Source organism: Lucilia sericata, unplaced genomic scaffold, assembly GCF_015586225.1.
Source record: "Lucilia sericata isolate MDLA Ls3-8-SP2 unplaced genomic scaffold, ASM1558622v1 Contig000205F_arrow, whole genome shotgun sequence".
NCBI lineage: Eukaryota > Metazoa > Arthropoda > Insecta > Diptera > Calliphoridae > Lucilia > Lucilia sericata.
In genome coordinates, this window is record NW_023994233.1 from 242,501 (window position 1) to 258,931 (window position 16,431).

The 16,431-nt window shown below is 35.0% G+C and overlaps 2 protein-coding genes across 5 annotated transcripts in view; one reads left to right on the forward strand and one right to left on the reverse strand.

Moving 5' to 3' along the window:
* The window catches only part of LOC119602007, a 288,955-nt gene that overhangs the window by 64,360 nt on the left and 208,164 nt on the right, over nucleotides 1-16,431 (forward strand). The window lies entirely within an intron of this gene.
* The window catches only part of LOC119602003, a 234,384-nt gene continuing 222,741 nt past the window's right edge, over nucleotides 4,789-16,431 (reverse strand). For 2 of the 4 annotated variants that reach the window (XR_005231306.1, XM_037953309.1), the window contains exon 4: nucleotides 4,789-6,284. Coding sequence is in view for 2 of the 4 variants with exons in the window: in XM_037953309.1 (XP_037809237.1) it covers nucleotides 5,379-6,281 (903 nt within the window). In the remaining 2 variants the exon portion in view is untranslated. Of the gene's footprint in view, nucleotides 11,139-16,431 lie in introns of those variants that run through there. The other 2 variants (XM_037953310.1, XR_005231307.1) reach the window with 2 other exon arrangements.

Sequence of the window (16,431 nt, forward strand, 5' to 3'; positions counted from 1 at the left end):
CGAGAATAACTTAAACGCATATTACTAATTACCAAATAATGATATCCATAAAAAATTTGGCATAAATATTTATTTTTGAATTTTGTCATACATATAGTACCACCCATTGGGATTAAAAAATTGATTATTTTTCGCAAAAAATTAAATAAAAACTGTCCAAAACGAGCAGGATTCGAACTTAAAATTTCCCAATTGCTAGTTGTATGCCATTCTCACTACACTATTAACTGGCTTCGTAATTGTTTGCAACTAATGTTCAGATAGAAATTCTCTTTCCTGTTTGTGTAAAAAATTGTTAACCCAAGATCAAATAAAATGTGCACATTGAGAAAGTGTAACTGTAAATTTCTTATGCTATTCAGCAACATCAGTGTTGATAAAAGTTATTCAGCAGCAATGTTTTGTACAAACAGAAAATAACATGGCATTTTTATATGAAAACAAGTAAGAAAGTATAGTCGGGCGTGGCCGACCATATGATACCCTACACCAGTTATGAATATTAAATGTGATTTATTTTTCATAATAAACCATTTATCTTCAATATTCCCTTGTTCCGATACATTTAAGCAATTTATGGATGAAAAACTAATTTTCTGAAAGAGGCTTTATATGGGGGCTAGGGGCAAATATGGACCAAGCCCGATAAAATTTTGTGAATATATTTATATTTACATAATATTTTATTGTGCTGAATTTCATCGCAATATTTGTGTTTATAAATTAATTTGGGACATTCAAGTAATTTTCTGAAGGGGACTTTGTATGGGAGCTAGGGTCAAATGGGGCCCGATCTTTATGAAATTTGGCAGGGTTATCAAGACTTCTATAAAACTTAGTTGTGCCGTATTTTATCGATATATCTGTATATTTAACATAATTATGAGCTCAGAAGCCCTTTTCGGGCGGTTCTGTTCTATGGGGGCTAGGTGAAATAATGGACCGATTTTAACCATTTTCAATAGGCTTCGTCCTTGGGTCAAATAAAACGTGCGTGCCAAATTTCATCCAATTATCTTGAAAATTGCGACCTGTAGCTTGCGCACAAGGTTTATATGGACAGCCAGCCAGCCAGCCAGCCAGACGGACGGACGGACGGACGGACGGACATAGCTTAATCGACTCAGAAAACGATTCTAAGCCGATTGGTATACTTTAAGGTGGGTCTAGGACGAATATTTTTATATGTTACAAACATCAGCACAAATCCAATATACCCTCCCCACTAAAGTGGTGTAGGGTATAAATATTAGTTAACGAAGGACAATATAATGAAGTGGTGTAGTGGATGGAACGGAGAATTAAAAATCTCAGCGTTGCCGGTTCGATTTATCTTTTTTTGTCATAAATAATTAATTTTTTTTAAAATCAAATTAAGTGTCGAAATTCGGTTCACGAATAAAAATTTAAAAGCATTTTTTTTTATTTTTTTGCATAGGATCAACAACGTTGAAAATCTATTGTACCTCCCGTACAAAATTATATAAGTTTTATATATACTATAGCATACTCAAATTATCTTAAATAAAAGTTTTCAAGTTTTTTTCCTAGACATAAATTATTTTTGACCCTGAAAGGGTTAAACACAGAACATGGGTTAAATTTAGTACGCTCTGTAACAGTCTGTTAAGTGGTAGTTTTGTTTTTAATTGCATATTCTAAAGCGTAATGAAAGTAAGTCTAAAATATTAAGGTAAATTTGAATCAATCCACAAAATTTGATAATTTATGAAACCAGTTAAAGGTGGAGGGTATTTATGATTCGGCAGAGACGAATATAGCACTCTAACTTGTTTTACTTTATTATTATTTTTGCTGCAGAAATATGCGTTTATTTTGTGAAAAAATAATAAATGTGTAGAGTGTATGTGACATTTGGTACCATTATTGTACTAGGTTTAATTCCTTCAACTGTAATATCTCTGTGGAGTTCCGAATTTAAAAAATGTTGGTATTTGTTGAACTTTTAATGATTACTTATTTCAGGATTATTCTATTAGTTTATCAACATTCCTTTTCATTTCAGTCCATTTTAAAATTCCGATAATGATTTTAACTGTCAAATATTGAAATATTGCTCGAAATTTGGCCCAAAAATCGGTTGATTATCATTATCAGTAGACGAATATAAAATTTTTCATCTCAAAATCTTCTCAAAATTTAATTTTTTAGCTAGCTTTTTGTACCCGGCGTTGCCCGGTATTTTAAGTGATCTATAATATTAAGTCTATAGATCAATATATGCAAATTAACATTGATTTTGCTTTTGACCCCTGAAATTAATATGGCGAAATTAAAATATACATTCAAAATATATAATTCAGAACAACTTTCACAAAATTTACCAAAAACACACATTTTCCTTCTTTTCAAAATTCTTTAGGCTTGAAAGGTAAAAAATCACCTTTAAAATTTTTAATTTCATAAAGTGCTAATAAAAAGAGTACAATTTTTCCCCTTTTCGCTTAGAAATATACTTTTTCGAGAATTAAATTTACAAAATGTTCCGTATTTAAATCTATATATCACAGATAAAACTCAAACGATTCAAATCTGCATTTATTTGTTCCTGAAAAATTTTCCCGTTTTTCCCCTTTTTGGTACTTTTTTTCTCCAGTGACATAGCAAAAATGTTGTTTCAATAAATATTACAGTGTTAGTCCGTAATTTAATAGGAATACTTCAATAAATCGAAAAAGTTTTCTTAATGTTCAAAAAAAGTACCAAAAATACAGTTTTCTCCCTTTTACACACAAAAGGGACTGAATTTTAAACAAGTGAGAGTGTTACATTCGGCTGTGCCTCATATACCCACCATCAAACAATATGCCGTAAAAGGAATGCTCCCATATGCCGTAAAAGGAATGCTCCCATATATATATATATATATATATATAAGCCATATTTGGAATATATGCCGTAAAAGGAATGCTCCCATATGCCGTAAAAGGAATGCTCCCATATATACATATATAAGCCATATTTGGAATATGGCTTAAGTCAATTATGGACCGAGCTCTTTTGAACTAACAAAATATTAATTTTTAAATACAATATATTTTTGTTCAATTTTTAAACCGTGAGCGTATGAGTAATTTTCTGAAGAGGACCTTTATATGCGTCAATTATGAACCGATACTCATAAAATTTTGTACATAGGTTCCGTTTTGTATAGAACTTGTTTATGTCAAATTTCATCGTAATACTCGTATTTTAAATAAGGAAAACTTGTATTTTAATAGCCAAAGCTCTTTCCTGAAAGGAACCTTTGATAGGGGCTAGGGTCAGTTATAGATCAGTCCTCATTATATTCGGAATGAAGAATTATGTTCCTAAGTATATACTTTTTTATGTCGATTTTCATAGCTGTACTAGTAATTTTCTGAATCTTCCCCATAAAATTTTTAAAGAGGACCTTATATAAGGGGTATTTTCAATTATTGATCTATCCTCATAACTTTTTGTAGACCGATTTTGGTTCATATAAAACTTGTTTACTTGAATATCCTCGATGTACTCGCATTTGTATGCCAGTAATTAGCGTTAATGTAATTTTCTAAAGGGAGCTTATATGCGGGGTAGGGTGAATTACCGCTACATTCCGCATGAAATTCGGTAGCAAGATTAACGTTCGTATTAAGTTTCTTATGTCGAATTTCATAACCGTATTTCATAACTCATATTTTTAAGCCCGCAAAGATCCTTTAAGTAATTAAGAACGATCCACATACAATTTGTAAGAGAGATTTTGGCTCGCGAGGAACTTACTTGTGTCAAATTTTATCGCTATACTCGTATTTATACCCTACACCACTATAGTGGGGAGGGTATTATACGTTTGTTCTGATGTTTGTAACGCATAAAAATATTGGTCCTACACCCACCTTAAAGAGTACGGATCGCCTCAGAATCACTTTCTGATTCGATTAAGACATGTCCGTCCGTCCGTCTGGCTGTCTATGTAAATCTTGTGCGCAAGCTACAGGCCAACAATTTTCAAGATATTTTGATAAAATTTTGACCATAAGAGTTTTTTGCTACAAGGACGATGCCTATTGAAAATAGTTGAAAGCGGTCCGTTATTTCACCTAGCCCCCATACAATTTACCTTTCAATTTAGGGTTTCTAATTCATAACTACGTCAAATATACTACTATCTCACCAAAAATAGGCACAACTTAGTTTTATATAGACATAAATGACTGTGCAAATTTTTATAAAGATCAGTTCCCAATTTGTTGAGGATCGGCCTATATTTGATCCTAACTCCCATATAAAGCCTCTTCTAGAAATTTAGTTTTTCATCAATAAGTTGCTTAAATACACCGGAATTAAGGTAAAATTCAACATAAACGTTTCTTTATTTAAAATAAATAATTTTCAAAATATACCCATGGTTTAGGGTATCATATAGTCGGCCATGTCCTACTATACTTTCCTACTTGTTTTTAACCAGTAATGAACGTTAAAGTCATTTTCTGAAGGGGACCTTGTATGATCAGTTATGGACCGATCCCCACTAAATTCGGTAGAGAGATTTGGGCTCGCACAAAATTTATGTGTGTTGAATTTCGTCACCATATTCATATTTTTAAGCCATTAATGAGTGTTTTTACGGGTTAGAAAGGATAGGGTATAGATTAGTCTTAAGTAGCGTGTAAGTAAATAAAACTCTTTTCTTTTTTTTTCACAAATGTTATAAATTTATTGAACTCTAACGGGTAAGTATTTAATATATAGAGTAAGTATTTAATATATAGGGTAATATTTTAATATATTTAAGGTAAGTACATATATTTAACAAATTTTAGGTTAATGTTAACGTATTTATTTTATTTTCAATTCTTTTTAGGCTTAAGGGTTTTAATTTAGGTTTAGGGTTTTATTATATTGTTTAATGTTTTTAACTGTGATATTCACTGTGATAGTTAAGAATTTTATTTTAGGGTTTTAATATTTATTCTTAGGTTTAGGGTTTTAACACAAGTTATATATTTTACCACTAGTTTTAAGCTTTAGCACTAGGTTTAGGTTTTATAATTTATTTATTTAAAAGGCACTTTGAGTTTTCACTGTCTGTTGTAGGGGTTGTTGTTTTATTTGTTTTGTTGTAGCGCTCACACACTTGTTGTTACTTGCAAAATTATATTTGAAGTGACGATAATAAAGCTGCAGCTAACTTTAGTGTGTCTAAGCTGAAGTTGGCTGCAGTTAAGAGGTGGGTGTTGTTTGACGTCAGGGATGGGTGTTTTGTTCATTGAAATGAACATCCTCCCGGGCCTGGCAACCTGTGAAGAAAAAGAACAATTATTTTCATTTGTTCAACATTGGGTTAGAGAAAGTAAGGGTAATTTATAGTAAAATACTTTATTATATTTTTAATTGGTAAGGGATCCCATAACTAGCCAACCCAGGGTTGAATCCTGGGCTATCAGTGAGCCGCCATCAATATGGATCGTGTTTGGCTGTAAAATGGTGGTATACAAATCACCACCTATTTCCATGGCTACGGGTGCATTGGCATAAAATTCTGGGTCGACCAGAGAAATTCGGCAGAACTTCCCTTTTATAGCTGGGTCCAAACCATGAGCGTAAGGGGTTCTTGGCAGGTCATTTGAAACCTGCATGCACACCTCATATTGTATTTTGGAGGCCATATTAGGTGATATTATGACCTTCACGTAAACACTTTCATCCACTTTAAACGGGTTTAGTGTTGATTCGCGCACAAACGCTACGCCTATTTTTGAGGTCGTTAGGCTCGGGTTTAAGACAGCTCTAACGAGTTGTTTCGATTTGTCTGTCACAATCTGAACTACAACCGTGGGTACAATGGTTTGGGTTCGGGACGTTGGCAAAATGGTTGCTACAATTGGCATCACAATAGTTCGTGGCGCAGGAATCGGAGCAATAGTCCTTTTTGCTACGGGCGGTGGAGACTGTTCCTTTGGCAAATCTTTCAGGATCCGATCTGGGCCGTGCAGGGTGGTGTGATGTTTACCCTTGCACTTTTGGCATCGGGATCTATTTGAACATTTTCCGATTAGGTGATTCCTGGCCAGACAATTGACGCAGTAGTGCAATTTAACTGCGGTTTTGTACTTCTCCGCCAAGTTCATCTTTTTAAACTTTTTACAGTTTGTTAAGCTGTGATCAGCTTGACAAATACCGCAACCAAAGTGGCGTTTTGGTTGACGCTTATCGTTTTTGCGTTGGTTGGTTTTGGGTCGAGATCCATTGCGGTCGGAACGTCCTTTACGATTGTTGTTGTTGGGTGCCATATTCTGTATAAAAGAAATTATGTGTGAATGAATGAAGGGTAATGAATGTGTTAGTGGGTTAGAGCGTGAGGGTGAAGGGTTAGTGATGACTAGTAGTTACAAGTGGATAAGTGTGTTAAATGGGTTAAAAAGGGTAAGTAAACAACTTAATGTTATTTGGGTTATACTAGAATGTTAAACTAGCTAGTGGGTAAAATGACAACTTTTGTTATTGGTCGAGTTAACGTTCCGGATGACGTCCGTATATCGACTACTCTGTTTTGTCCATCAGAGCCAGTGTATGTTTTAATGACTCGACCGAGTAACCATTCGTTTGGAGGTAAATTGTCCTGTCTGATAATAACAATGTCATCTGTTTCAACTTGACGTTGAGGGTTTTTCCACTTGTATCTCTTATGGAGCTCTTTAAGATATTCATCTTTCCATCTTCTACAAAAGTTATGATGTTGAATCTTTAACTTTTGCCATCTGTTTGCCAGGGTTATATTTTCATTGCTTACATCGGGTTCTGCTGGGGTTAAAATGGGTGATCCAATTAAAAAGTGTCCTGGAGTTAAAGGGTTAAGATCCTGTGGGTTCTCGCTTGACGGGCTTAAGGGTCTTGAATTCAGGCATCCTTCTATTCTCGCGAGGAGTGTGGCTAGCTCTTCAAAAGTGTACTTCAGGGTATTCATTTTCTTTAGATGAGCCTTAAAGCTTTTCACTCCCGCTTCCCATAAACCACCCATATGTGGTGCTCCTGGGGGTATGAAATGCCACGTCAAATTTTGAAAACTGCTAGTGGATGTAATGGAACCTTTCAATTGCTTGATGAATTCCTGTCGCTCTTTCTTCAATAGCTTGCTAGCTCCAATGAAATTTGTCCCATTGTCAGAGTAAATAGCGACAGGGCATCCCCGCCTCGAAAAAAATCGAGCAAAGGCTGCCATAAAGGCTTGGGTAGACAAATCAGATGTTGGCTCCAAGTGAATAGCTTTGTTGGCTCCAAGTGAATAGCTTTTATATTTGCGGAATCTAAAAATGGCGTTAGGACGAGCAGGTTACTTTTATTGGGTATAGGGTTTCTTTTCTTCAGGCAGTTATATTCGTTTCTAAAATATTCAGTCTGACAAAGAATAATTAGTCTATCACGGGTAGATTTGATCTCTGACGCATCCAGTTCAATACTTGGGTGGGTAGTTAATAAACGTAGTCTTTCTTTGACTAGTTTTGGGTTATTTTGATCAAGAATAATTCTATCATTTCGAATAGTATTGTTCCGTTTATACGATGCGCGATCACAAAATCGATAGACATATGTCATTACTCTTAGAACTTTTGACAATTTCGAAAATCTTGATAATATATCTGGGTTTTCAGTATTCGTATTAACCAAGGAAGGGTGGGTATTAACGGTCGTAGTAAACGACTGACTAACTTTAGCTTCAGCTTGAGTAATAAAGTGTTTATTTGTTGTTGGCCACTTCGACGCGACTTCTTTCAACCACGATGGTCCATTCTACCATAAAGTGTCATCTTTTAACTCATCAGCATTACATCCTCGGCTAGCAACATCGGCAGGATTATCGTGTGAAGCAACATGGTTCCAATTTTCAACGCCGACAGTCTGGATTATTGTAGAAACTCGGTTTGCTACAAATGTGTTCCACGAGTTAGGGTGTTTACTAAGCCAGGCCAAAACTATAGATGAGTCGGTCCAGAAATACGTCTGATGTAAGGGTAGGTTGAGTTGGGTGAGTAAATTATGTGTCATATTTGCCAACAACACTGCACCACAAAGTTCAAGTTTTGGTAACGAGATTACTTTGATTGGCGCAACTCTCGTCTTAGCGAAGAGTAGGGTTACGGAATTAGGTCCGTCTATGGGTTTTACTCGTGCATACAGACATGCAGAGTATGCTTTTTCAGAAGCATCTGAAAAACCATGAAACTCAATTTTTGCTGAAGGTGAAAAGTTAATCCATCTTGGAATACGAATTCTATTAATATTATCGTAGAACTGCAAAAACTTTTGCCATTTTATAAGGGTGAGTGGGTTAAGACATTCATCCCAAGCTGTATTATCTTGCCAAATTTGCTGCATAATAATCTTGGCAGATATAACAATTGGCGCTAACCAACCAGCTGGGTCAAAAAGACGAGCAATGTCTGATAACACAGTTCGCTTTGTGTATGCTGATTTTCTTTCAATTAAGGGTACATTAAAGAAAAACGTATCTTCTTTAGCATTCCATCGGATTCCTAATGTTTTGGCATTATTCGATTCTGGTTGAGTAAATCCACATCAAGTAGGTGATCTTCGGGTAAATCTTTCAACAATTCCCTCGTATTTGAGATCCATTTTCTTAAAGGAAAACCAGCAGAGTCAAGCGCCGCGATCAGTTGGGTTTGGCCTTCTTTAGCTTCTTCAATGGTGTGTCTCCGGCTAATACATCGTCTACATACATATTATTTCGCAGCGTTTGCGAAGCGATAGGGTGGGTATTTTGAATGTCTTTGGCTAATTCGTGTAGTGTTCTAATAGCCAAGTATGGCGCACAGTTAACACCAAATGTAACTGTTTGCAGTTCATAATCTTGAATGGGTTCGTTGACGCTTTTACGGAATAATATTCGTTGGAAGGGTGTATGGATAGGGTTTAGCATGATTTGCCGGTACATTTTTGTAATGTCGGCATTATAAACTATCTTATAAAAGCGCCATTTCAAGATAAGTACAACTAAATCTTGTTGTAGGGTAGGACCAGTGTATAGGGTATCATTAAGGCTGTTGCCGTTCGAGGTTTTGCTCGATGCATTAAAAACAACTCGAACTTTTGTCGTAACACGATCAAGTTTAACAACAGCATGATGGGGTAAATAATAATGGGTATTTGAAGGTGTGTTTGGGTTATATTTTATATGTTTCATATGACCTAATTCGATATACTCTTGTAGCACGTTATCATATTCCATTTTAAGCTCTGGCTTTTTCATTAAACTTTTCTTGTTTCGTAGAAATTGAGCCATAGCAACGTGTCTAGAGTTTCCTAACTCAACAGGAGGGTATATAAATGGAAGGTTAACTTGATAATGGCCATTCGGTAATCGACGGGTAGTGGTCATGAAAGTTTCTTCACATAAAGAACTTTCCTCTGAAACTTTGGGTTGGGTGGGTATATCTTCAATCTCCCAGAATTTGGTCAAAACTTTATCAAGCGTGACTGAACTGAAGTATGAAACTAAGGGTTGAGTATTGTTTGTGTTCTGAATGGGTCCGGTTAAAATCCAGCCAAACTCAGTTTCCTGAGCTATTAGGGTATTGAGAAGATCTTTCCGTACTCCAGATTTCAATATTTGAGGGTAAAAATCGCTGCCAATTATAAAGTCTATAGGTATGCTTTCATAGAACTTTTGGTCAGCTAATTGAATATCTTCCAAGTCTTTTATTAGGGTTGGGTTTAAACTTTGGGTGGGTAAATTTTTTGTAAGTGTTTTCACTACAATTGCTTGGATATTCAATTTGAAATTATTATGGGTATTCGAGCGTAGAGAAACTTGACACAGTTTAGTTGATCTTGCAGAAACTATCTCATTTAATCCAGAAATTTCTGCAACTATGGGTGTAGTGGGTAAATGTAACTTTCTTCTTAGTTTATCTGTTATAAATGAGAAATCTGAAGCTGGGTCAATAAGCGCTCTAGCTGTTCCTAATAACTTCGTTCTGTCATCTATGGGTGTGGTTTTGCTTGATTGGGTGTGGGTTGAGAAAGACTGAACTGTATTTGACGATGAAGATTATCTTCATTATGTGGGTTTATCCTCGAATTTGGTCGGTGCAATAGACTATTATGTCGTCCACCGCAATATCTACATATGAAGGTACTGCGACAAGCTTGTATGACATGACCGACGGCTAAACAATTGTAACATATTTCATGTTTCTTTACAAACTTAATTCTCTCGTTTATTCCAAGAGAATTGAATGACGAACCTTCCCTCAAAGTATGGTTTTCGCTGCAAAGCTTGCAAATAGAACCATCATGTTTAATTTGGGTGCTTGGGATGTTTGATTGGGTTGAAGGGAGGAATTTTTGTTCGGTTTTACGTTTGTTTTGGGTGGGTGGGTTGTGTGTGGGTGGGTTTTTTATGGGTTTTGGTTGATTTTTTGGGTTTTTCCCATTCGAATCATTTGTTACGTTATGAAATGTTTTGCCTTTTCTGTAATATTGTGTTCTAACATCTTGGAATTGTTTGGGTTTAGGGTGGGTAGGGTTAATACTATGGTCCTGGACATCATTAACCGAAGTTAGTTCCTTAAATGTGTTAGTCAAAAATACATCTAAGTCAGTCCAAGAAGGCATCTCTGCACAATCTGGAAGAGATTTCTCAAATTCTCTTCGGGTTTCTCTGGGTAATTTCGATGTGCATAAATATACTAAGATAGGATCCCACTGATCCGTATCTATGTCTAAAGAGTTCAGATTTGCAATACAACAATTTATCTTTCTCTAAAGCTTACTAAGGGTAAATTCAATAGGGTTTTTAATTGCGCGTTAATTTGCATCCTACGATTCTCATACTGAGAAGCTAATTGATTCTACGCAATAAGAAAGCCATCATTTGTTAAGGGTGCATTGTCTACTATTTCTTTGGCTTCGCCGCTTGTTTTTTGTTTAAGATGGAAAAGTTTTTCAACTCCACTTAAACGGGTATTATTGCCATAAATGGCCTTGAAAAGATCCCTAAACGAAGCCCAGCTTTTGAAATCTCCGCTGAACGTTGGCATATCACAAGGGGGTACCAGATTCCGATTCGCAAAAAGCTGGACATCGGGTTTTAAAAAGCTGGACAAAACAAAAAAAGCTGGACATAAAAAAATACCGAGAAAATGTAAATTTTGGTTTTGTGTAAATAATTTCACAGTGATACACCAAAAAAATGCAGGGGTTCTCATATACCAATTCCGTTTTGTTATAGTCCATATAGTACGAATATATTTTTAGTTTTCCCCGATCACTTCGTTAACTTAGTTTTTAAGAGCAAAAGATGTGAAAAAGCTCCATTTTTGAAGTTTTAAATTTTAAAAATCATAAGTACGTAAGCTGTACGTAAAGAAATTGGCTATCGCTCGCAATAATATGTCTTTTCGCGTACTTTCCTGTAAGAAATATCCAGTAACTTTATGATAGAGAGCCAATTTTTTAAAAAAATGTGCAAGTTTTTGTTTATAAACAAAGATTAGTATTGCCCTTTTGCTGAAATCTCAAAAAAACAAATAAATGAAACTTTGATTTTTCTTATAAATAAATGGATATTTAAAGTTAACAAAATATGTAGTATCATTAAAAATATATTATTGTTTTAAAACTTTATGATACAAAGATATTATTAAAATAAAAATTTACACAAAATCGCTAAGAGAAAGACAAACTAAATTGGTTTAAAAACGCCAGATTGACAATATTTGTTATGATTTTTCACAACAAATAAACTCTTTTAAAAACTAATTTATGATAAATAAAATTAAAATAAATCTAATTACAAATAATTTTTTAATATTCGTGTGTTATTAATTTATATATTTCTTTCAAAAAATTTAAAATTTACCAAATTTTCGATTTCTTTGGTTTGTTTACATATTCATAAAACAAACATATGTTGTGAATATAAGTTGGATATTTTTTACTGGGGAAAAAATATCCAGTAAAATCAAAAAATTCTCTATCAACGAACTGTTAATAATTCGCTCGAACGCGAAACCAATAACAATTGTTGCAAATTGTTACAAATTATCGAGTACGCGAACAGACCTAATATTTATTACGACATCAGCTGTTCAAGTGTTGAGACATGATGATAGAAGAGGGAAATCATAACTTAGTTGTATAACAAATGTACAATCAGTGTTGGCTAACATGATTTGACAAAGATAACATAAAAACAAGTAAGAAAGTATAGTCGGGCGTGGCCGACCATATGATACCCTACACCAGTTATGAATATTAAATGTGATTTATTTTTCATAGTAAAGCATTTATCTTCAATATTCCCTTGTTCCGATGCATTTAAGCAATTTATGGATGAAAAACTAATTTTCTGAAAGAGGCTTTATATGGGGGCTAGGGGCAAATATGGACCAAGCCCGATAAAATTTTATGAATATATTTATATTTACATAATATTTTATTGTGCTGAATTTCATCGCGATATTTGTGTTTATAAGTTAATTTGGGACATTCAAGTAATTTTCTGAAGGGGACTTTGTATGGGAGCTAGGGTCAAATGGGGCCCGATCTTTATGAAATTTGGCAGGGTTATCAAGACTTCTATAAAACTTAGTTGTGCCGTATTTTATCGATATATCTGTATATTTAACATAATTATGAGCTCAGAAGCCCTTTTCGGGCGGTTCTGTTCTATGGGGGCTAGGTGAAATAATGGACCGATTTTAACCATTTTCAATAGGCTTCGTCCTTGGGTCAAATAAAACGTGCGTGCCAATTATCCATCCAATTATCTTGAAAATTGCGACCTGTAGCTTGCGCACAAGGTTTACATGGACAGCCAGCCAGACGGACGGACGGACGGACATAGCTTAATCGACTCAGAAAACGATTCTAAGCCGATTGGTATACTTTAAGATGGGTCTAGGACGAATATTTTTATATGTTACAAACATCAGCACAAATCCAATATACCCTCCCCACTAAAGTGGTGTAGGGTATAATTATTGCAGTGTGTTAAAAAAATTCTATTTAGCTGGACAAATTAAATGTTAGCTTGAAACTGGACAAGCATCAAAAAAGCTGGACAATCCAGCCAAGTCCAGCCAGGCTGGCAACCCTAGGGTACAGTGAAACCTGCAGAACTGCTGGGTTGTGGGGGTTCGGGTAAAGATGGTCGGGTTTCATTTTCCTTAGTCATCTCCTCAATCGATTCTTCAATCGAAATCATGCTTGACCTATAAAATCCTTTAGCAGATCTGACTTGCCTAACAACTTCGCTTAAATTTATGGCTTCGGCCTTCTTCGGGTTAAGAATATCGGCAGATTCTCTAATTTGGGTGAATTTACGGTCAATTTTAGCCCATAATTCACTTAATTCCCGTTTTTGGAATTTAAGAGCGGGTAGAGATCGGAAACTTTCCGGGGTAGCGCGATAATCTTCATCAAACGACTCGGAAAAAAAAAATTCACAAAAAGAGAATTCTCAAAAAATATATATTTCTATAAAGAAATTTTTAAAAAATTGAAAAAAGTGTGAGTTTTTTGCTTTAGCTGTTCCAAAAAATTACTTTTGTTCCAGCTGACAAAATTTCCAATTGGGTATTAAATCGTTAATGTGTGCGCAAATTAACTTAATATGCAATATAAGTTCCTTAGAAGCAATATAAAAAATATTTTAAATTTTTTTATATAAAGGGTTAAATATTTTGAAAGGGGTGGGTTTAAAATGAAAAATATTTTATATATAATATTGCTGAAAAGTAATGGAACAAATTTGCAAAAGAAATTGGAAATAAAAAATTTTGCATAAATAGCAAAAATTTCGACTCACTTTTTTGCTGGGGGTAGGGTACAAACCACAATAATATAAAAAACAAGTAAGAAATTATAGTCGGGCGAGGCCGACCATATAATACCCTACACCTTTGACAAAAATATAATGTGATTTAGTTGCCATAATAAAGCAATTAAGTTGAATTGTACCTTGCCTTAAATATACATACTTAAGCCGTTTATTGTTGAATAAAATTGTGAATTTTGATGGGGGATTTTCATAGGGGCTAGAGTCATATGAGAACCTATTATTATGGAATTCGTGCGGGTCATCAAGTCTTGTATACAACTTGGATTTTGCAGCTTTTTGTCGAGAAATGAGTATATTAAACATAATTATGAACTTAAAAGCCCTATTCGGCGGGTTCAGTTGTATGGGGGCTAGGTGAAATAATGGACCGATCTTAACCATTTTCAATAGGCTTCGTCTACGATACCATAAAAGATCATGTGCGAAATTTCAATGAATTATCTCCAAAATTGCTACCTGTAGTTTGATTACAAGGTTTAAAAGCCCTATTCGGGGGTTCAGTTGTATGAGGGCTAGGTGAAATTATGGACCGATTTTAACCATTTTCAATAGGCTTCGTCTGCGATACAATAAAAGATCATGTGAAAATGATTCTGAGCCGATTGGTATACTTTAAGGTGGGTATAGGACCAATATTATTGTGCGTTACAAACATCAGCACAAACCCAATATACCCTCCCCACTAAAGTGGTGTAGGGTATAATAATAAAAAAAATTCCTTGTGTTGTCGATTCCTCTTTGTGTCGTCTTCCCGCTATGATGCGTGTTGATAATATGGGAAGTGTTGTTGTTGTAATTGTCGACGGTCGCTGTATGTACTTTGTGTGTATATATTTTAATGTGGTTTTTATACCCTACACCACTTTAGTGGGGAGGGTATATTGGATTTGTGCTGATGTTTGTAACATACAAAAATATTCGTCCTAGACCCACCTTAAAGTATACCAATCGGCTTAGAATCGTTTTCTGAGTCGATTAAGCTATGTCCGTCCGTCCGTCTGGCTGGCTGGCTGTCCATGTAAACCTTGTGCGCAAGGTACAGGTCGCCATTTTCAGGATAATTGGATGAAATTTGGCACGCACGTTTTATTTGACCCAAGGACGAAGCCTATTGAAAATGGTTAAAATCGGTCCATTATTTCACTTAGCCCCCATAGAACAGAACCCCCCGAAAAGGGCTTCTGAGCTCATAATTATGTTAAATATACAGATATATCGATAAAATACGGCACAACTAAGTTTTATAGAAGTCTTGATGACCCTGCCAAATTTCATAAAGATCAGGCCCCATTGGACCCTAGCTCCCATACAAAGTCCCCTTCAGAAAATTACTTGAATGTCCCAAATTAGCTTATAAACACAAATATCGCGATGAAATTCAGCACAATAAAACATTATGTAAATATAAATATATTCACAAAATTTTTAGCGGGCTTGGTCCATATTTGCCCCTAGCCCCCATATAAAGCCTCTTTCAGAAAATTAGTTTTTCATCCATAAATTGCTTAAATGTATCGGAACAAGGGAATATTGAAGATAAATGGTTTATTATGAAAAATAAATTACATTTAATATTCATAACTGGTGTAGGGTATCATATGGTCGGCCACGCCCGACTATACTTTCTTACTTGTTTATATTTGGATAATTTTGTAATATTTTGTTACTATGTATTGTGTTAATAATTTTTGTTCAATAAAATGTAAGTATGTAAATGTATGTATATAAATAAGGGTTAATTTGTATTTTTTGGGTATTGTTTTTTGTTCACAATTTTTGTTTAAATATTTTAATAATGTTGTGTTGTATTTTTGTGCACTTTTTTGTTGTTGTTCTTGTGTGTTATTATTTAATTTATCTGTAAACAATAATTGTTATACCCTACACCACTTTAGTGGGGAGGGTATATTGGGTTTGTGCTGATGTTTGTAACGCACAATAATATTGGTCCTACACCCACCTTAAAGTATACCAATCGGCTCAGAATCATTTTCTGAGTCGATTTAGCTATGTCCGTCCGTCTGTCCGTCCGTCTGTCCGTCCGTCTGTCCGTCCGTCCGTCCGTCCGTCCATGTAAACCTTGTAATCAAACTACAGGTCGCAATTTTGAAGATAATTCAATGAAATTTGGTACGTGATCTTCTATTGTCCCAGGGACGAAGCCTATTGAAAATGGTTAAGATCGGTCTATTATTTCACCTAGCCCCCATACAACTGAACCCCTCGAATAGGGCTTTTAAAACTTGTAATCAAACTACAGGTCGCAATTTCGGAGATAATTCAATGAAATTTAGCACATGATCTTTTATGGTACCGTAGACGAAGCCTATTGAAAATGGTTAACATCGGTCCATTATTTCACCTAGCCCCCATACAACTGAACCCCCGAATAGGGCTTTTAAAACTTGTAATCAAACTACAGGTCGCAATTTTGAAGATAATTCAATGAAAATTGGCACATGATCTTTTATGGTACCGTAGATGAAGCCTGTTGAAAATGGTTTACATCGGTCCATTATTTCACCTAGCCCCCATACATCTGAACCCCCGAATAGGGCTTTTAAAACTTGTAATCAAAC